The following is a 23,158-nucleotide window of genomic DNA, read 5'->3' on the forward strand; positions in this document are numbered from 1 at the left end:
TCATCTCCAATAAACTACTGCATATGACACCACAAACTGCGTGACACATGAATGGAAAATGTCACAAAACAAGGACGTCATTTATGGCGTATACATAATCTTGAAATGCATACAATCATAAGGAACGAGATCCAAAATAAACAATTATTTTCACGATACTAGTCCAAATAATTTTCATGGCTATGTAGGTCTTGCAAATCTATTTTAAATTAATGTCGTGGCGACGTCATTTTTATCTAGACTATCAACATACTTTACTCATAGCAAATGAACACTAACGTCACTACACTGACGAATAAGCCATATATGAAATGACTCGTAAATACAGAATTTAAACCACATACGATGAGACAAAACACAATAAACAAACGTACTTACAAAAGAAACATCACAACATAACCAAATTCATTTATTTTTGATATGTATATACCGAGACACGTCGTATAGCATTGCGAGTTCAAACTAACATTGAAGCTCCGTCAAATTGTCTTGTAATATTTTGTAGCCTATTCTAAAATTTTAACAATTACATATATGGCATCACACTACCAAATGAATAAATCAAGAGGATTTATTTTAAATCTTCTAGTACCACAATCACACAGAGATTGAAAAATATTAACAGGGTGCCGAATATTCAAGGAACGAAAAAAGTCTGTATAACTGTGATTTTCAACAATTTATTAAAGTCCCATAATTTCGGCAAAAATTAGCCAAGCAGAACAAAACTTGATCTGTAACTCAATCTGGTTAACTCACATGCCAAAAATCATCCCTATATCTGAAAGTGTTTAGAAAAAAAGTCCGTATAACTGTGATTTTCAACAATTTATCAAAGTCCAAAGCCCATAATTTCAACAAAAGTTAGCGGAGCGGAAGGAAACTTTCACTTGATCTGTCACTCATCACGGTTAACTCGCATACTAAAAATCAACCCAATATCTGAAAGAGTTTAGAAAAAGTCTGTATAACTGTGATTTTCAACAATTTATCAAAGTCCAAAGCCCGTAATTTCGGCAAAATTTAGCGGAGAGAACGAAATTTAAACTTGATCTGTTACTCATCATGGTTAACTCACATACTAAAAATCGGCTCAAGATCTGAAGGCGTTTAGAAAAGGGTAAAACTATATGGCACTGACAACTTCGTTGCTGGGCCATAATAAAGTACATTTTGTAGTTATATCCCATAAGAAGGGAAGAGGTATTTCAATTCCGGTCTATTTCAATAACACACGAATGCAAAAAAAAATTTGATCTGGAATAATAAAATCGTACAAATTGGCTCGAACACTTCCGGATGCACAAAAATTACCAATGATAACTGTTACGCATATGGTACGAATTTAGGCCTGAGTTCACTGAGAACATGTATGTCTTATCTCTATAAACGGACATGTAATTCATCTAATTGACCTTGACGGATTCATTCTGAGACAGGTTATATTTATTTATGTATAATTTGTTCTATCTAATGTTAAATTTCAATAATGTCAGATCCTTAAAGCTTAATCAGTTACATATGACTTTTATTTATTCATTGCAGATTTTAATTAAACAAAATATGTCATTTAACTTTGTATGGCGTAAATATAAGATTTCAGTCCTGGTATCTATGATAAGTTTATCTACAACCATTGGGTCGATGCCACTGCGTGTCGAGTTCTAATTTCCCGAGGGTATCACTAATCCAGTAGTCAGCACTTCTGTGTGAACTTGAGTTAACATTGATATGTTCATAATTATAAATTAACTGTTAACTAAATTTTGAATTTATGAAATACTACGCTTTTCTACCTCAGGAATAGTTTACCTTTGCTGTATTTTGCAAAACGTTAAGGAAATTGTGATCCTCAATGCTCTTCAACTTCGTAATTTTTAACATTTTTCTATTCGAGCGTAACTGATGAGTCTTTTGTAGACAAAACGCGCGTCTGGCGTCAATATAAAATTTCATATTCCTAATATCTATGACGAGTTTATTTTTTTTTATAATTAATTAGTATTTTATATATTTTAACATGACATGTCTAAATAGCCTGAATGTTTCACCCGCAACATTTTTGCCCCTGTCCCGCGTTATAAGCCTCTGGACTTGTTAGGCTTGTATGTTTTTTTTTATATTTTAGTTCATTCTAATGTTTTGGAGTTTAGTATGACGTCCATTTTCACCGAACTAGTACACATTTTTATTTGAGTGGCCGGCTGAGGCCTAACCTCTGTGTGTGGGATTTTCTCGTTTAAGAATGTGTCATTGATTCAATCTATAAAAGAAGTGCAGGTCTATGTAAAATTTACTCGATTTCATTTCTAGATATTTTCGTCCCGAATATTTTTCACTTAGAAATATTCTGTCAACTCATTTCATTTCTTATATTTTACTTAATATGAAGTCGGTTATTGATATGAATATATTTTATCATTCAGCTTTTTAATCCATGGAAATGATTGGCAGTTGTTTGTCTATGGTAGTTATTTTCAGTTTGTGTAAGTTAACATAAATGCTATTAGACTCACGGTTAAAATAAAGACATGTTTGTTTTATAGTTCTAGTATTATCATTATATTTTTTCTCTGGTTTAATAATACCCAAATAATGTAATTGCCGTCAGTCTACGAACAGATCAGGGAGAATAAATGTGTGAAAATTACTCGTCGAAATTGGTCATTTAATTTGAACTTTGTTATAATCATAAATGTTTGTTGTAATTAGTACCTTTAAATGACGGAAGAAGAAAGATGGAAAGCAAGAGGGATTCATATACATGTACATGTGTTTATATATTCCCATAACTACATATGTTTCGAAGGCTTTTGTTCGGAATGGAGACTTTTTATCTTAATATATACATTATATATTATGTATTTATTTGGAAACGGCAAGAATCTTGGCATTGAAAATCCACAGCAAATGCACTTTGATCATTTCTTGGCATAAGTCAAATGTGTACCTGTACTTAATATAAGTCTAGACAATCGGCAGGTTACATTTCCAGCCTTTGTCCATATCGACATTTTTTCGGAAAGCATTTAGAGCTTACCTTTTTTTTTAGTAGGAATTGAATACTTTACATCATGGCGTTTATAAAATGAGTGCTCCGGCACCCAGCTCGATTTTTAAAGGTATTTCTAAACGCTTCCACGTCAAATACAAAAAAAAGAAGATGAAACTTAACCCACAAAAATCAAAGGTGTTCAGTATTGTGTTTTTCGACCGTTTTAATGTTTATGGATGATAATAGTAGCCTGAAACTGCTATTCATATTTGTTGTGTGATTAATTGGGTGTGTCATGTACTAATATTTCAATTTTGTGTGAAAAGTAAAATCACTAAATACTGAACTGCGAGGAAAATTCAAAAAAGGAAAGTCTCTAATCAAATGGCATAATCAAAATGAAACTGTCATACAAGAGGGAGGTTTTGATTATATAGCTTTAAAACAAGTGTTAATCCATCATTTTCTACAAAGGAAAATGCATGAACCAAGTCAGGAATATGACAGTTGTTATCCATTTGCTTTGATGTGTTTGAGATTTGATTTTACTATTTGACTACGTACTTCAAGTTTTAAATATTCCTTGGAGTTCGGTACTTTTGTTAATTTATTTTTTAATAGTTTCTATGTACATATGTAAAACACATAGACTCAGAATTTTCAAAATACTACTGTTCGATAACTACTGTCATCCAAGTATCATTGAAATGACATTAATATAAATAAACACAAGAAAAACTTATTGTAATAATAAAATACATACATACAAACAAACAAACATATCAAAAATGATATCGAGAAACTGCTTGTTGATTGAAAATAATCTGAATATCCTATGTTTTAGATATTTCAACAAATGCAATTTTAGTAAACAAACCCCCAATAATCCACACAAATCATCCATATCTTAACATCAGAGAAAATTCCCCAATAGGTAAGTACAAAAGTTTTGTTCATTTTGAAATATTCAAAAAGAATGAAAACCTGCTAATGTGTATGAGATTATGTATAATAACAACACATTTTTTTCCTGAATGGCGTTCATTAGTTTTGCTTGCTGCTAAATTTAGGACACAGATTATTCGAGGGACATAAAAAAACGGATGAATCTGACTAACGTCAGAAGTTTGTATGCTCGTGGATATCATTGATTTTCTAATGATATTAGGATTTAAAATAAAATTAGCACTAATTGTCAAGCCCTTTACAGTAAAGGGTCTGCTTTTGCTTCCGTTGCATACGACATTTAGTAAAATATACAGTAAAACAATGGTGTCTCCTTTGACAAATTTCAGTTTCCCGCGTTTATTACCTTGATGAACTAGATTTGCCGATGTCAAGGACTATTTTCGATCGACATGGTCATGATATTGCATTTTCATCTAATAACATTTAATAGATGATTTTTTTATGCAACATTTCAAATATAAATAGTTATTATATTAGCATAAAACGTAGGGGGAAATTTACATTATTACCGGTATTAGAAAATAATATCCTAAACTGTATTATAAACTTGTTTGTCAAGTCATTAAAGTTGTTTGCCAGGGCATTGTGTCGTATATTACCTAGTCATTTGACGATATTGAGGTTGGTGAAAGATGATGCATTGAGATACAGCAAACAAATCCATATTCACTGTGACCGCCGTTTGTTGAATTGCAGGAACATCATTTGTTGTTATTGATGCGTCAAGTCAAACAAATGATGTTGTCACGGTGACACCACATGATAGTGCAACAGCTGCAAGAATCACCCTAGTTCCTGTTAAAGTAGGGATCCACTCGACATACAGAGCTCTTACTAAACTTATTCCTGATAGAGAGGTATGGTAGATTTATTTAATTGAAAAATCATATTACCTAATTCTTAAGTGTCAGCCTTCTTTTCAGAACTGATTTTCGTAAAGAAGCATATTAAAATTTCAATTAGTAGGTGTTGTTAAAATGGGTATACCTATTGTCTCGTAATGGTTAACTGAATTTAAACAATGTTCTATTAAAGTGGTTTTACAATTTGAATAAAATAGTTCAGAATTACAGTGATGCAAGTTTATATACAATTGCTTGTTAATATAGATGGCGGTTTCTCGAGCTGTCGACAGCCACTGAATAAACTTTCTTCAAATTGAAAAGAACAGCGTCTTTATAGATATAAACCATTATAATAATCTACCAATCTTTCATGGTAGATTAATTAAATAATGTGATGCTGCAACGTATTGCCGTGGTTGTATTTTAGTTTATAAAGCTTTGTGATAGTCGATTTATTTAAGTTAATTAATTAAATTTTATGTATTTATATTCTTAAGACAGAAAGAACTTGGTATTTAACATTTCAAGCTCACGACTCTCATGGCGATGTAAGTAAAATAATGGAAAATAAGTCGGTTCATATTATTTTTGATATAAACCCTAAACCAACGACATTTTCTACCAAGAGTTATCTTTCTTTACAACAACAGGCAAATGTATTTTATCTTCTCTCTCGCTAATACATATCACAATAAACAATGATAACTTTCAAATAGAATAGGCAAACTTATGTTGGACATTATCATTGACCTTTTGTTTGCTGGAGTTTTAAATAGTAGGTTTACGCAATTATGAAATAATACACTTATCGAAAAAATATGAAGTTAAAGACATTTTGACATTTAACTTTTGATACAAGGAACAGAGTATTTTTCCAACCTTTATTACATGTTTATAGTTAACCTAGATATAAGAAGATGAAACTTTGTAATATGATAGTATCATTTGTAAATCATTCTCAGTAAAAACCCAGCGTATGATGTATTTCATTAAGACGTGAATTTCTACCTCATTTGAAAATCAAAAACTGTTCAGAACAAAAATCTCAATTATTCCTTTCTTTAACCTGACGCGATTTGAAATATAAAAACAACGTTGCAGATAGACCAATTTAGCGAACCGAATAGATCATTGCAGATTATTCTTCTGAAAAGTATGATACAAATAACTTTGCAAAAATGTTTAAATGGTAACTAAATAGTGGGTTAAATCTATGAATTTTCGTCGGTTTCGATAATTTTTGGATGGAAACTTGCCGAATTATTGTTCAACTCTAAAACTCATTGATTTTTTAAAGAACGAAATACGGTTAACTTTACCGCTATGCCTCATCAAAACAAACCATTGTTTGGGGAGGTGTTGAAACAAAGGCATGACTTTTTTTACTTTCTATTACATAAAAAAACAATTTTATAAATTCCCTTTTACAGAATTTTGAATTTTTCGAAAAACAAAGGATTTTCTTATCCCAGGAATAGATTATCTTAGCCGTATTTTGGCACATTTGTTTGGAATATTGGGTCCTCAATGCTCTTCAACTTTGTACTTTTTTTTCTGGCTTTATAACTATTTTGATCTGAGCGTCACTGATGAGTCTTATGTAGACGAAATGTGCGTCTGGCGTACTTAAGTATAATCCTGGGACCTTTGATAACTATTTACTAGATAAATTGCAAGTGTTAGTATCTCCTGACGTCTTTCTTTTTCAATTCGTGTTGGTGCCGTGGTAGCTAGTTTTCTCTGGTATTTGAAATGGAAGTATTTTACCTTTACCGCCATGTTTGAGACATGCTAACTTCTCCATCCATCAGATAGTTTTACCTTTTCGTAGTGACCTCTATAGCTTATGAAAAGGTTGTTCACTGAACAATTTTCATAGAAATAGACGTGTGTCATTCATCACTATTGTAAGGTACTGTTCTCTAATCAGACTTACTTGAAACACATGTTTTAATTTGGATATTCAAACTGTAAGCCGAGTTATTATCCAACATGACCATCAACTCCAACTATTTTATATTGAAAACTGAGTTGTTATTAAAAATCAGAGGGGCTTTTTAGACTTATGATCCACAGAAAAATGGAGGATCTCCATCATTTATCTTTTCATTTCAGACTTTATGGACTTTGCCTCTTCATATCGACGATGTAAATGACAACGCTCCAGTTTTCGTGCATGACCATTTCCATGCTGTTTTTGGATTTGTAAGTTCGAAACTGAAATAAGTATTAATTCCTTTATATAGATATCAAAGGAAGTACACGACACAATCAAAACTAAATATTGGTTTTGCATATTACAAATTTTCTACTCTTGGCACTACAACTTAAAAAGATATATTTGAGGATAAATAAAATTACAGTAAGCAGAAATTATTTTTATAGTTGTATCCATTAAATATTTAGATATTTCATCTATATTCAGGGTTTGACAGTTGGAACGAAGGCTTTGCATGTGACAGCTTTGGATGTTGATGAGGGCCCCAATGCGGCTATTACATACTCAATGAAGGTAAAAAATATCTTCGAAACTCGTGTTTGATTTGGCCAGGAACTACTTTGATTCGGGCACTAACATAGCTAATGACGAGAAAGGTGTAAAAAGAACGGTCGTCTCTTGTTTTATGTTAGTTTTTTTTTTTTTTTTAATTGACACTGTTTTCTAAAATTGAATCAGAATAAAGTATATATTTTAGATTATAAGTTTAAACAATGGTTAAAGAATTTCCAAGTGTGTCTGCTTTTTCAACATGTTTTACAAAATACCAAAGGAACATTAACAGAAAGGACAAAATTCATAGCTCTGAGAAGGCCGATCAACACTATAGCTATTAGTAAAACCTGGAAATAAAATAATACAACAATGAGTGTAAGCATATATAAACATAAAGAGGATTAAATAGAAGACAGAAAAAACTGGTTCATTATACATAAAACCCCAAACGTTAAAGCTCCTAAAGCGAGGCAGTTCCCTCTTTACAAAACGCTCATCATCATTCATTTCCTAAGTATATACATATTCGGTAATCGTCCGATGTCCTAACGAATGCAGGCAGAAAGGAAGTTGTGTGACAAAAATACCATAATACATTGAACATTTGAATTTCCAATAAAAAAATAAAATTCACCTTTAAATATGCATAAATTTTCAACCACTTTACTTATTATATCAAGTCAAGATATGCCGTTCGTTTACATTATTGAATTGACGGTGTTTTAAAGGGATCATCAGTCATTTCACTTTCATTAATAATCTAAATTACCAAAATATATCCTACAGAGTTTATTTTTTACACCTATACGTAGACACTTTTCTGTTTGAAATATGTACTACCATTTTCAGTATGTTCTTTCTTTTACCTAGACTGATTTTGTAGTGTTGCATAATTCAACAGTACCAAAATATTTTTCAACCAAATCCGCTTAGACAGTTGACAGGAGTCGTCCTGAACTAGGAGTAATGTAAAAGTTGTTTTAGTCCGAATAGAAGGTTTAACTGTGACTTTGTGCTGAGGAACACATGTGTTATTCCTATTATTTCGTGTTTTCATTTATGTGATTGAACTGACTTTGTGTTCATGGATGGATACCCCGTATTCTTTGTATTTTGTTTACACCAAAAAGAAAGACAAAAGATACTCAAAACTCATTAGTGAAAACATATTAATTAGTAATTGATTTTACTCTCTGATGCATGATTTTTTATTAGTAATTGTGTTTGGCTTTAAACATGTTAAAATAGCTTTCAGTAACTATGAATAGTCTCAAAAAGTATTTTCGTGCTAATTTGACCTGTTGACAAAATTGGTTATGCATTTCTGTAATTGAATGTTTACTTATTTTGTGTTATATCTCGTCTCACTATCTTTTAATATGAACCACTGTTGATAAGTTGTTCAGTATGAAGATAAATTTTCACTTCTGCACTCGTATTGAAATAAGAGATGTATTTATTTCGTAAAAAATATTTCCGTACGACTAACCACAAAATTATTTTACCTCTGTGCATAACTTAAGTTTATGCTATTATGTGTCGGTTTAAAGTGATCTTTTTGACATTATTTTTTTAGTAATATTGTATTTATATTGTGTCATAAATGAAACTAATTCGTTTAGTGAATGTCTTCTTGTTTTTGTTTATACGTATTTTTGGTCTAGTTTAGAATATCAATAATGTGGTCATTTTAATAAATTTCCTGTTTACAAAACTTTGAATTTTTCGAAAAACTAAGGATTTTCTTATACCAGGCATAGAATACCTTAGCCGGGTTTGGCACAACTTTTTGGAATTTTGGATCCTCAATGCTCTTCAACTTTTTACTTGTTTGGCTTTATAAATATTTTGATATGAGCGTCACTGATGAATCTTATGTAGACGAAACGCGCGTCTGGCGTACTAAATTATAATCCTGGTACCTTTGATAACTCTTTAGCCATATCTTTAGATATTTTATAGTATGACTTTTTATTTTGTAAGGTTACGCTACTGTTACAGTTTAGGGTACGGTTGGCGCCTATCAAAAGTTTAAACCCGTTGCATTTTATGCACCTATCCATATTCCAGAGTATGTTGTTATGTGGTTGTCTTTTGTTGTTGTGGTTCCAAAATGTATTTTGTTTTTCATAAAGAAAATCCTAGTCATTTTTAGCTTGCTGTTCGTAGTAAGCCAAGGACGTAGTTTGACTTTTAATTGTTTACTAGTACCTGTTATACAGTGTGGTATGGATGCAGAGTTGTCCCATTTGTACTAATGCCACTCCTTTTTATTTCATTTAACAATACCACGAAACAAATGCAAGCCATCAAAAGACAAAAACATTATACAAAAGCAGAAAAACTTCAATTCGCCACTTCTTCTACTACACATACTTATATCATATAGTGTTATATATATTTAATAGCCCCATCTAGTGACGCATCCATCATCAAGATACAATGCCTTTGATATCGATCCGAGTACTGGAGATATCACTTTGAAGGAGGCACTGCAGCATGGACAGACGGTCTATCATTATCAGGTCAATGCAACTGTAAGTTATAGGAGATAATATATATTGGTTTTTTTTTATAAGAATTGGTATTTATAAACAGTTTAATATGAAATTACGAACCGGTTATGTTTGATTAGGCATTCGATTTTTGAATGCAAGCACAATTATGATCAAACAATAAATAGTATTGAAAGAAACTGTCACTGTTCACTGAGCAAAGAAAAAATAAAATAATCAAGCATTCCAAAAAAATAAAGGAGTCAGTGCTGTTGAGTTAATGAAAATTACATAGAATAGGCTCGCAGTTTGATCTCTCTGGTACGAGTACATACAATTTCAATGATTTAATCTTGTTTCGAAAGTGAAATAACTAAGTGGATTCAAATGACGATTATTGTGTCTACGCACCCATTTCCGCATCTAATGATGAAATTTTATCATACTTTGTTTCTTTCATTCGTTTACTGGATCATGTTTATAGAATTATAAGTTTTGAGCATAAGTATACTACTGTTGTCTATTTTAATTCTTGAATGACAATTTTCTCGTCTAATGATTGAATTTTATGAGTGTTGTACCTTTATATTAAGGGATTTCAAACATTACTTTTTCCAGAACGGTGAGCAAATATAGCAAACGAAAGCGCGATACACGTTAAATTAGACTGTTCAAAACTAAATGCTATATACATATTTATTTCAGGATGGGGGAATCCCACAGCATGTGGCATCAGCCTTAGTGGACATATCCATTCTAGATTTTGGTGTGATTGGATGACTTCTGTTTAAAATCATGAAAGAATAAACAAATTGGTCTGCAGTTCAAGTATTTTTTTTAATTCTCTGATTTACCATATGGTTGCTATAAGAACTTCGTTCGTGCAAAAAGTCATTTGTTGTTTAACACACAATTTCTAATTGAAGTTCCTAACTTTTCAATATGCATTTGTGTTTCGTGGCAAACATGTTTAGCACTGTAGAAAAATGCAGAAGAGTTATACGCATAAATATGTTTATATATTACTTAGGGATACATGAAGATAATTAAGAAGCGTCAACTTATAGGAAACGAAGATTGAGAAACGAAATCGGGAATGTGTCAAAGAGACAATAACCCGTTCATAGGGCAGAAAACAGCCATAACCCACCATTCAACACAGCGTGACAATCCCTCACCCGGAAGCGTCAGTTGATCCCTTATAAAATGAAAAAAAACATACAAGACTAACAAAGAGCAGAAGCGCCTGAATTGCGACAGGCGCAAAAATGCTGCGGGATTAATTCCTGACCCATCAATTTATCTTTTGACACAAAAGACCAATGAATGATAAATATTTAAAATAATGAAAATAGCAGCAATGCTTATATGTTTGTTGGATCCGTGGCATTTTTTACTTACCTTAATAAATAATGGTCAAACTTAAAAATACAAGAATGTGTATGTATATTTGAATATGTGAGGAGCTATTCAATTCTATAGAAGATCTTCCTATGATCAACTTTGTTTGAAGGACATAAATATTAGGTTTTTTTTCAATCTAATTTTGTCTACGGAAATTTTCAGGATTTACAAACCAGGTTAGCACCGATAAAGTATTGACTACTGTGCTCATGATGACCTCTGGGATTATCAGTACACCAGTACTAGTGTAACGTGTTTGGCTCATAAACTATCTTATCTATTCGTATCCGTTTTCACAGAATCTGAGATACTCTAATATCAATCGTTTATTTAACTCAAAACTTTACTATAACTTGAAGGATTTACTAAAAACTACGAGAGAAATTTTCAAATTTTGAGTCTTAATAAAGAAACAACAAAATTTACACAATTTACTTTGTATCAAAAGGTAGTCTTAAAAGTATAACCTCAATTTATCCTTAATCCTTTCACTGACTTCTGATCCGAGGTCCCAACTTACTATAACCGTTCAAAAACTGTTAAATACATACAATCTTCAAACCCATAGGTTCCTACTAGTCTCCAAGACACATAGTTTCTGAGACACCTAGTTCTGGAACGACTAGTCTCTGAAGCACCTAGTTCCTGAGACAACTATTTTTTAAACACCTAGTCTCCGGATCACTGAAGTCACCAGACTATAACAAGCTACCTGTTCGAGGGACTGCAACCATTCCCGAGGGAAATTACAGTTTTGAAACAACCCGGTAGCTTGTAGCAATCGTAAAGACTTTTAAACCGCTTGCTTCAAAACCACTAGCTTTCAACTCAAACTAGGTTTACAAACTTTTCAATTCTAACTTCTTTATTTGTTGATATTTACTTTCCGATGCTTAACAATCAACAGCCAAATAACAAATGAGCGAACTTACACAATGAATCGGTGTCTTTATATACCAAGAGCGCGGATCTCGAAGAGAGCACCATAGCACCAATTACCGCGTCTCATAACAACCAAGGATAAAAGGATGATTTTATATGTAGTTTTCGTTAACGTATTGTTCAAACGGGTAATTCATTATAAATTACATATCAATAATAAACAACAAATATTGTCTTATGCCTAAACTGCATTTTTGTCACATTACCAATGCCTCAGATTTAATGCGTCCTTGCATGATTAACATACTTTTTTTCTATATGTATCAACACATACCATTTGCCTTCTGATTTAGTTAAAAGATTAGTCCTTAGCTTCTCCAAAATTCGAATAATGATATTGCCACTGTAAACGAAATAAGCCTAAAATTTTTCTGAAATAATTTTGCCTCGACAAGAAGCACTTGGTTCTTTTACATGCACAGGGCGTGACGTTTCCCTGGCATGGGACCTCGGAATTAACGTCGGACTTTTACAAACTAGATACATTTTTTTTTCTGTGCTGAATGAACATCAACACAAATCAACAGTTAATATAACAATAATATTTTGTTTATAAAAAAATACATTGCTATCTGCAATAACTTATTAAAGAAGAGAGACGAAAGATACCAAAGGGATAGTTTAATCAGAGATTGAAATTCATTTCAAGTTGTTTCCTCAACCTGCTGTTTATTTAACATAATTCTAACAGACATAATATATCTTCTGTACTTCAAAAACTCTTTCTGCATTGGAGCCACAATTTTCTCTTGAGACTTTCATCAATTTCGTAGACTCTCTCAGATCATCTGCCAACTCTTTTATACTGTCTAAGGAGGATTCATTCTCATCGGAAAGTTTGAACTTTTCTGTGTTCACATCTTTGTTTTAACAGTAAACGTCTTGTTCCCTTTGTTCAAACTTCTGTGTCTGGTAGAACTGGTTTTCTGATGTTTCTAGACACCATCACTTTACCAGTAGGAGGCAGTATTAATTACAGGTGTTGCTATAGATACACCGTAGCAGCCTATTTGTCCCTCAAAATGTAAACGGGTCTCTCTTTCGTTTACCCAAATGTTACTTTTAGTGATATTGATCACACAAGCTACTTTGAAAATCTATTCCCAATATACCATCTATGTTGAAGTCTGCTACTACAGCTATATTTGAATAGACATATCTATTTATATCAATGTCAATAATGGTCTTCCCAAATACATTTAAACGAGAACCGTTGGTAGTCAGTATATCTCTGTCCATTGTTGACAGAACCGGCGAATGAATACTATCAAATAATTTCTGTGAAATTAGTGATACTGTCGCCCCTGTGACTATAAGCTTCTTTGTTTTAGAACATTTACTTTTGCCTCTATATACATACAAGCCTCATTTGCTAATTTGTTAACTTCTATCAATGGATTTACGAGTTTTGAACAGCGGTATACTACTGTTGCCTTTATCTATCACACCGTTCTGTTTTTCGTGTGAAACTTCTGGTCCGTATTAAGAGTTTCAATTCAACAATAAACAACAAATATTGTCTTCTGCCTAAACTGCATTTTTGTCACACTAGTATCAATTTGTTGATGCGTAAAATACTAGTTATTCATTCGACATCTACGACAATGTACGTACAAAACGAACTTTATAAATACAGTACTAAACTAAATGTCCCTTTGTGTTTAGTTGTCTTTTATGAAATGAAACTACTATAAATTGTACTCTTATCTCATTTTTTCCATATTTTTGACACAAGTTCTTATTTCAAAAAATGTAGAGAAGCTTTATTGAGTAATATCTTATCACATGTTTATACTGTACGATCATAACATTTTGTAAGGGAATTCAATGTTTGCTATACCACTCTTCACATTCAAATCAGTTTATGAAAATAAAATTGAGAATGGAAATGGGGAATGTGCCAAAAAGACAACAACCCGACCATAGAAAAAAACAACAGCAGGTCACCAACAGGTCTTCAATGTAGCGAGAAATTCCCGCACCCGGAGTATATACCATATACATGTACCAATCATCAAAATTATCCGATCATCAAAATTATGACCGATTATGGCATCGTGCATCTAAAAGTTACATAAATGAAGTAAAGTGTATCAGGACTGAAGTACCAATTGGAAAAACGAAATTTCAGACAGTACTACATGCGGACATATCTATGTATTGTCCAATGACATATCCCTTTAACATGTGAATCTTGTTAACTTCTTATCTACCTTTGATTACCTTTAAAGACACATATAAAAAAATGAGAAAAATAAATCGTGACCAAAGACAGACCAAGTACATTTGTTTGATTTTAACATACTATTTCCCTCCATACAGAAATTGTTTTTCTAATGAATACGTCTATCTTTTGTTTATCTTGAAGTACCAATAAGCATACTTTTGTGAGGACGTAGCGCGCGTCTGGCATATACAAATATTTTTAACTTGTTACCTTTTGATGGCTATTTTTCATTTGTTTCTCTGTCCTATATTTTCTCCAATTTATTTATTGTAGCCCTGTCGTGTTATGTTGTCATTTTAATGCTATAATTAACACTGTCGTTAAAGCGGTAGGTTTGGCATGCCACAAAACCAGGTTCAACCCACCATTTTTCATAAAATGCCCTGTACCAAGTCAGGAAAATGGCCATTGTTCTCGCATATTGTTTTTTTTTTAAGAAAAAGTATTAAGTCTTGCCTATACCTTTTATTCCAAAACATTATCATATCGTTATGGTAAAAAAAAGCAGAAGTGAAATTTTGTATTACGCGCGTTTCGTCTACAAAAAAGCATGAATCAAACAAAGATTAAAAAGGCCAAGTAAAGTACTGAGTTGAAGATCATTTAGGACCAAAAATTTCAAAACAAATTGCCGAATACAGTGTCGGCAATCTTTTCCTGAGGACGAAAAGCCTTTGTTTACAAAAAAAAGTTTTGTAAACATTCATTTAATAATAATGACCATGATGTCATATAAAGTGTTTCTCGTTTCTCGGTTTTTTTTTATAAATTGGACTGTTTGTTTCCCCGTTTGAATGGTTTAACACTAGTATTTTTTTGGGTGCGTTACAGCTTGCTGTTCGCTGTGGGCCTAGGCTCCGTGTTAGGGAACATATATTTATTCTAGTGAGCTTCCTCCATGCATGCTTGGAGGATGCTCCATGCATTTTAGAGAAGCTAATATCGTTAATACACCATTACATTCCCATTAATGTCAATCAAATATAAAAGTAATAGTAATAAGAGCTTGTATGATTTTTGAAGAATGATAACGAATCAAAACATAGACACATGTACCTTCTTCCGAAAATTCATAAAATCAATCTACAAATAATTAATGAGGCATTTCGAACTGGTCAAATAGTTAGCAACATAAACATTTCTTACCGACCAATCATCCATAAGTGTAACTCTACCACGAGACGCATTGAAAGATTACTGGATCTAATTCTAAAAGCATTATTGAAGAGTCACAACTTTTACATTCAAGATACCAAAGACTTCATTTATAAAATAGAGTCACAAAAGGGACACTAAGAATGCATTCTCATTGTCTATTATGTAACAGTTGTCAATGCTTTTTTATCAATTGACAAACAAAAATATACATTAAAAATTTCATACAAACAGAATAAACGGCATTTGTAAAGTTAAAGAAACATTGAACTTGAATTAAATGGACATTTATACAAACAAATAGTACGAAAGCCTATTGGTTGTATATGATTTACATTTGTCTGGTCTATTAAAAATATCTTAGATATAAAAGTTCCAATGGATAGAAAACATCAAATTGCACTGCCAATACAAAGACGACAGTTTTATGTTCTTCACATGCACATTAAAACAGGTTGGAGATTTCTTTATCACAGCGTACAACATTGACCCTCTGCTTAAAATAACATAAGAGGTGCAAAATTTAAGAACTCAAAGTTATTCTTGGCAGCCAACACAAATACGAACTTCAAGGTTATTATAAGAATTCATAAGTTAAACTGTTTCTTGTCGATACGCTACATAAGTATACTTTTACATATACCCCCTTTGTATTGTTGTTATCTGATTAAAGATGCAGTTGTAACGTCTCTTCCTAAAATCAGTATGCTTCCTTTATATAAACGGTCTTTCACCTACGGGTGCGGGAATTCTCGCTACATTGAAGACCCATTGGTTGCCTTCGGCTGTTGTTTGCTCTATGGTCGGGTGGTTGTCGCTTTGACATATTCACCATTTCCTTTCTCAATTTTATTTCAAACGTTTGTTGAGAACTGGTTTCAAGATATGATAGCTTCAACTCGTGAAAATATAGCCAAAAACAGCGAGTTCTTGCTGGAAATATAAAAAAAAAGATGTGGTATGGTATAGCCAATGAGACAAAGCTCCGCAAGAGACCAAAATGACAGATATTAACAGCTATAGGTCACCGTTAGTATACCTTCTTAAGATTTAAGTAAGACCAATAAGTGCATATGTAGTTTTCATTACAAAATAGAATCCATTAGTTAAGACATAAATAATAATAATAAATCATACAAAATTATGAAAACAATATATGACATAAAGATTTACACAATTTATTTTAGAAATCGTAAAAAGAAATACAAAATCTAAACATGTTTTTTTCTTTTTCATGTATTATCTTACATTTGTTTCCATGTTTCATCAAGCATATTCTCCTACTTTGCAAAGATGATTTATTAAATTTTATTACCGTAGCATACTTGTCCAGTTTGTTCAACAATATTTGGGTATTTATTCAATATGCTCAAGTTCTTATAAAAACAACCTTGGTAAATACAACCGACATCGACAGTGTCAATTCTGCCGTACCAATTGGAAAATAGAAGGTTAGACAGTACTACATGTGAACATTCCTTTGTATTGTCCAATGACATGTCCCTTTAACATGTGAAACTTGTTAACCTCTTATCTACTTTTGGTGACATTTAAAGGACACATATGAAAACAATTTCGTGACCAAAGACAGACCAACGACAGACCAGGTATATTTATTTGATATTAACTTAAATTTTCCTCAATCATGTTAATATAAAAAAATGTTTTCTATTTATGTTTATTTTCTGTAAATACTTGCAGTACCAAATATGTCTTATTGTCGTAATTTTAAAACAAGTAAATTGAGTTTTGGTTTGCTTTTATTTCATGTAACTGATTAGTACTCTCCAGTAGAAATATCCTGGGTTTATAGTTTTCTGCAGAAAAATAATAAGATTGTAGAAATAGAAAATAGTTTAAATTTAATTAGCAAGATACGAAACTACCTTCTCAATGTTCTTCGTTACATTAACGATTCATTCGATTAATAAACTTTAGCAGCAATTAATTGTACAGTACTGCCTTTTAGAAAATACCCGGGGAAAATGTTCCGGAAGTATGTTGCCGTCCTTACTATTCTTATGTTTGGTAAGTGGATAAACTTGTAAAAAGCGTTGATGCTGTTACTTCAACATGTTCGATAGCTCTTCTGGTTGATCAGAAGTTCCCTAGGTATTATTGTCCCATCAGCTATATACAAAAATACTGACATGAAAATTCGGATGATATGTTATTGCAATATGCTGTAATCAATCTTCAAAACCCATTTTGAAGACATTTCCTCACACATAGCTCTTATTCTTTGTTAGTCTATCCATTTTAGCCTTTCAAATTATATTAGCTCTTCATGGTTAACATCAAATGATCGATCATCACTGAAGATGAATTAATTGTCCAAATTGTTGAAATGCGCTTCTGGTGCAGAAATATTAGCAACACAATGCTATATACATTCTTAGTGGTTAAAGGAGTATTTTTGAAGTTCTTATTTTGAATTCATTGTTCCAGATCTGATTTCAAAAGTTAAAATAAATATGAAACGAAATTCAACTGCCTACAAAATAACTGTATCAGGGTATGTTATTTTAAATAATGATCATCCCTTTCGGTAATATTAACGACCAAGGCTTAAAGATACTTTTTCTATATTTTCGTGCAACTGGATTTATTGTACTGTTAAATGGTACAACGGTTCGCTAAACTTGCTAAAGAGATAATCCAGGCTACTTATAGTATATATGAAATCTTTTATCAAAATGATCTAAACTGGATAATCGTTTTCGACTATTGTAAATTTGCCTTACAAATGTGCAACCTTATTTCAAGTACAATTACATAAAAAGGAGTATGAAATATAAAAAAAAAAGAATAATATCTACTGTCTGAGACTGTGGATTCATTGTTATTTGGTAGATGCATATGTTCATGAATTTCGTTGGTACTGACTTCAAAATTACATGTTTAACGAATGACAAAATTTTTATATGCTTGTATGCAGACTTTTGGTAAGGTATTAATAATCCACGAAATTTAGTACCGACGGAAAACTGAAAATAAATTAATCTCAAGTGTCTGAATAAGGTATATCTTATCAAACTATGTATATGACCAATATCATGATTTTTATTTGTAGAATACACAACGGCGTTAGTTATACATAAGCCGCCAATAATTCACACCAATCATCCATACCTAAATATCAAGGAAAATTCAAGAGCTGGTACGTAAATTATGAGTGCCAATGGGAGATCACTTCCTGCTGTCCCTTTTTTTTCTCTTACAGTTGATGTGCTTCCCTCAGTTTTAGTTAATAACCAAGATTTGCTTTCTCTCAATCGAGTTATGACTTTTGAACACCGGTTTATTACTGTTGTTTTTATTTAATAGATGTGTTGCTAGTAATTGATTAATAATAATGTTGAATTAACAACTTTATAGTTTTATATTTTTTTTAATTTTATTCGTATTGAATATCAAAAAACGACAACTAAATGAATAGATAGATAGATAAATCCTTTTCATCTCGTAAGACTACGTACAAGAAAATAAAAAATACTATGCTAAATTGAACTTTTATTTTAGGGACAGAGTTTGTCATAATAGACGCTTCAAGTCAAACAAATGACACAGTAACTATAACAACACACGACAATGCCACAGCAGCAAGAGTGTTTCTGTTCCCAACTAGATTAGGAATCAACTCGACATACAGAGTTGCTCTTAAGAAGATTCCTGATAGAGAGGTACTGATATTACGTTACATTATATTACGTTTGGATTATAGCTCTTCGTCTTTTATTGATGCTTTAGATTTCAAATATTTTGAGCATCACTTAAGAGACATTTATTGTCGAAATGCGCATCAGGAAAATTGGTACCGTTAATGTTATTACCACCAATGGGTCGATGCCTCTGCTGGTGGACTGTTAGTCCCCGAGGGTATCACCAACCCAGTAGCCAGTACTATTACTTTGGTACTGGCATGAAAATACGGATTTTTTTGTGTTATTAAAATTTGCTGTTACAAAATGTTGGAAATTATTATAAATTAAGGAATGTATATCCCTCATGCAAAACTCTGATTCCTAACACGGCTTAATCTATACTTTATGGACCTTTTGGATTATAGCTCTTCATCTTTTATATAAGCTTTGGATTTCAAATATTTTGACCACGAGCATCCCTGAAGAGACATGTATTGTCGAAATGCGCATATGGTGCAGGAAAATTGGTACCGTTAATGCTATAACATTCTTTACATGATGTGTATTTCATAGATTTAGTATGAAGATTGAAGGTTATTTGTGCGTAAACTGAAAGTAACAATTCAAGAGTCAACATACATCACTGAATACCAGTAAATAGTTTATCCCTCATACAAATTTGACTTACAAATAACATGCATCTTCAACTGAAAAAGGAGTGCCTGCTGCTCAGCCTAATGGCGTTATGTTCAAACTTTTTTTACAATTTAAGGGTAACCTAAGCTATGTGAGTCATGTGGATTGTCTGGATAAAAACAAATCATTGTAAACACTAAAAGTAAAATAAAGGCCAAGTAATGCATTATTTATGCATATCTATAACGGAAATGTCTTCCTGGCGACAAGTGAGAGGTTTAGCTTGCAGTACGACCAGGCTTATTTCCACCATTCTCTACTTTAAGAAAATGCCAGTACCAATTACATGTAAGGAATATTTCTTTAAACTTTGGGTTTTGCCATTTGATTAGGGACTTCCCGTTTTGAATTTCCTCGGAGTTTCAGTATCATTGTAATTTTACTATTTATCACTCGAAACAAACAAACAAAACGTAACAAATATGAGAACAGTAAGGAAAACAAGCACAAATAAGACTATGCATGTATATATATAATTTTTACATCAGGACATTTTTAATGTAGTTAGGTTTCTCTTTTAAACTCATTTACTGTCCTTATGTTTGATTTTCGTGCCTTTCAGGACGAACGTACATGGTATTTGACATTTAAGGCACATGACAATCATGGAGATGTAAGTATAGATCATGTAGATTGTAGATGAGCTTTATCATTTTTATACGCGGATAACATGCAAACCTGCAACGGAAACATCTATCACACAAGGCATGTTTATTTTATTCACTTAAAATTGCAATTGATTTACCTCTCTACGTTCAATTTGATGACATTGCAAACGGCAATTTCGAAATTGAATTATTCTCATAGAAGCGATCTAGAAAGGATCAGCTTAGAGTCATTATATGAAAATGTGTACCTTTTAAATTGTGTATTTTAAAATAGTTCAATTACAAATAATTAGACTTTAGGCTGTAGATAAGCTATTTTTTTATCCATGCGACTGATGGATCTTCCATTTTATTCAACTCGTAGTTATGTTGTCAAATTTAGTACAAATCTAGGGTCCCTTCATCACAAATTTAATGCGGCATATATTTGCTATTCGTTCCGTTGCTTAATGTGAAATTAAGTATAATTTACTAAAATCATATTGATAAATGTTATTTTAACAAATGAGATGTACTGTGATTGCCAATGAGATAACCATCCACTAGTTTAAATGAAGTCCGATATCCTACTTGGTTTATTCGTAACAGTGTCAGTTTAAAGTGTTTTACTTTTTTCAGACTTTATGGACTTTGCCACTGCATATTGATGATGAAAATGACAACTCCCCATTATTTGGGCACGACCATTATCATTCTGTTGTTGGATATGTAAGTAAACGATAATATATTTCGTACAATTCTATTTATATGATGAACTCGCAAAAATTGTTTTAAATGCAATCTATAGCCTTAATAAGATTTCAACCGTATCACAACTTGAGTAACTGATATTTTTAAAATACATTTCCAACACGATTACACACCTATAGAGCGACTTAAGTATGCAAAATGATTGGTTGAATATCTGTCGTTTGCTTAATGTCTATTGTGAATGTTTTATGAATATTCAGGACGAATATGAATATGACGCAATGAATATGTCATAGTAATATATATATAACCTGCTTGAGCTTGATATAGCCGAGATCTTTTGGGTTTGACATCTTAAATTATGAAGCAAGTTTTTCATATTTTATCGTTCGAGCAAATGATTAAATGGCTTTGTGTAAGCTAACGTACATTTGGTTTTATTTTGTATTACACATACCCAAGAAATTAATTACTTGGTACATCGATCTGTACATAGAATATTTACATTTCGATTTATTTCATTTTTGTAGGGATTGGCAGTTGGATCTAAAATTTTACATGTGACTGCAATGGATGCAGACGAAGGACCAAATGCAGTGATAAGCTACTCCATGAGCGTATGTTTCATCTTGTTGATAATTGACTAGTCAAATTTAACTATTTTCGTAACGTACCGTGCAGTCTATGGAAGTCCGTAATAAAATAGAAACCAAGCAGAAAAGTCTGAAGAATGTAATATTTATAATGAAGCACTGTATTCCTGAATTTAATTTTGGAATCACGCAAGATATTTAAGACTATAAAGTATTTTTAATATTAAAATATGAGTAATTGTCAAGCCATGTGAACCATGCCGACAATGATTTAGTACTCTTTGCATCCTACTTTTACTGAATTCAATGTTTGGAAGACAATTCAATAATTGAATTCCTAATGGTTTGAGCCGTTTATTGCTGCTAATTGTTCTATCTGTTTTCTTTACAGTGAAGCATATTTATGTGATTCCTACGTGTATATTCATCAAATCATATAAATGATATAAGTATCGAAATATTGCTAAATATTTAATATATTATTCAGCCCTACCATGTTTCATCTCCCTCACCAAGATACAATGCCTTTAAAATCGATCCAAACACCGGCGTTATAACTTTAAAGGAGGAGCTCCAGCATGGTCATACAACATATCATTATCAAGTAAATGCAACGGTTAGTATACCTTCTGTATCTGTCACATGACATGTCCTCATGTTAACGAAGAGATCTTAACCTACCAAATAATAAGTGGTCAACATGCGGAATGTTGAGATCTTTCAGATTATGAAATTGTTTTATATTGATCTTACACATTTCCTCTTGATATTTAAATATGAATAAAAATTGCATACAAAATATTTTCACTCTTATGCATTTATTGCTTAGTACTAGTGATTCTGTTTCCTTAAATTGTGAAAGAAATTTAACTTAAATGTTAGTATAACAAGTGTTAAACATAGAGCACTGTATCTTACAAATAATAATAAAATATTTACTCAAACACATGTTTGACAAACTTTCATGTAAAACCTATAATGATTTGGTTTCCATTATGGAAATGTAACACACTCACAAACGAAAACGAAAATAGAACTTTGTCTCTCGATTTTTATATTGATTTATATTTTTCTACTAAAATATGCAAATCAAATCGGCAAATACATATATCTACAGTGTATAAATTTGATAAAATGATATTTTTCTTTTACTTGTTTTTCAGGACAATGGTGTTCCGAAACAGTCCTCATCAACATTGGTCAATATCGAAATATTCGATTTCTAAAGCTATTGGATAACATGACAGAAATAAAATTAAGGAAAAAATCAGTTTTAACACAATTTTGTTGAACAGTATTCATAAAATGAATGATCCTTTCACTGTTTTTGCTATGGCTGACTAATGTATGCTTTGTTACCCACAGGTATTTTTCCTTGCATATTAAATAAAACATACAGAC

At 31.9% G+C, this 23,158-nt stretch overlaps 2 protein-coding genes across 2 annotated transcripts; both read left to right on the plus strand.

Annotated features, from left to right (window-relative positions):
* The first annotated feature begins 1,357 nt into the window (after window positions 1-1,357).
* On the plus strand, window positions 1,358-10,621 carry LOC139490406 (protocadherin gamma-B4-like). Its single transcript, XM_071277209.1, has 9 exons — window positions 1,358-1,439; window positions 2,427-2,486; window positions 3,840-3,929; window positions 4,661-4,821; window positions 5,307-5,357; window positions 6,925-7,014; window positions 7,235-7,321; window positions 9,712-9,840; window positions 10,504-10,621. Exons 2-9 carry the CDS (start codon window positions 2,438-2,440, stop codon window positions 10,576-10,578), a joined length of 732 nt encoding a protein of 243 aa, XP_071133310.1. The 5' UTR covers window positions 1,358-1,439; window positions 2,427-2,437; the 3' UTR covers window positions 10,579-10,621.
* Window positions 10,622-17,069: 6,448 nt separating this feature from the next.
* On the plus strand, window positions 17,070-23,017 carry LOC139488860 (protocadherin-9-like). Its single transcript, XM_071274812.1, has 9 exons — window positions 17,070-17,133; window positions 17,496-17,554; window positions 18,600-18,686; window positions 19,049-19,209; window positions 20,429-20,479; window positions 21,093-21,182; window positions 21,695-21,781; window positions 22,245-22,373; window positions 22,921-23,017. Exons 2-9 carry the CDS (start codon window positions 17,512-17,514, stop codon window positions 22,981-22,983), a joined length of 711 nt encoding a protein of 236 aa, XP_071130913.1. The 5' UTR covers window positions 17,070-17,133; window positions 17,496-17,511; the 3' UTR covers window positions 22,984-23,017.
* Window positions 23,018-23,158: the final 141 nt, after the last annotated feature.

The sequence above is a fragment of the Mytilus edulis genome, chromosome 9 (assembly GCF_963676685.1).
Source record: "Mytilus edulis chromosome 9, xbMytEdul2.2, whole genome shotgun sequence".
Lineage (NCBI taxonomy): Eukaryota > Metazoa > Mollusca > Bivalvia > Mytilida > Mytilidae > Mytilus > Mytilus edulis.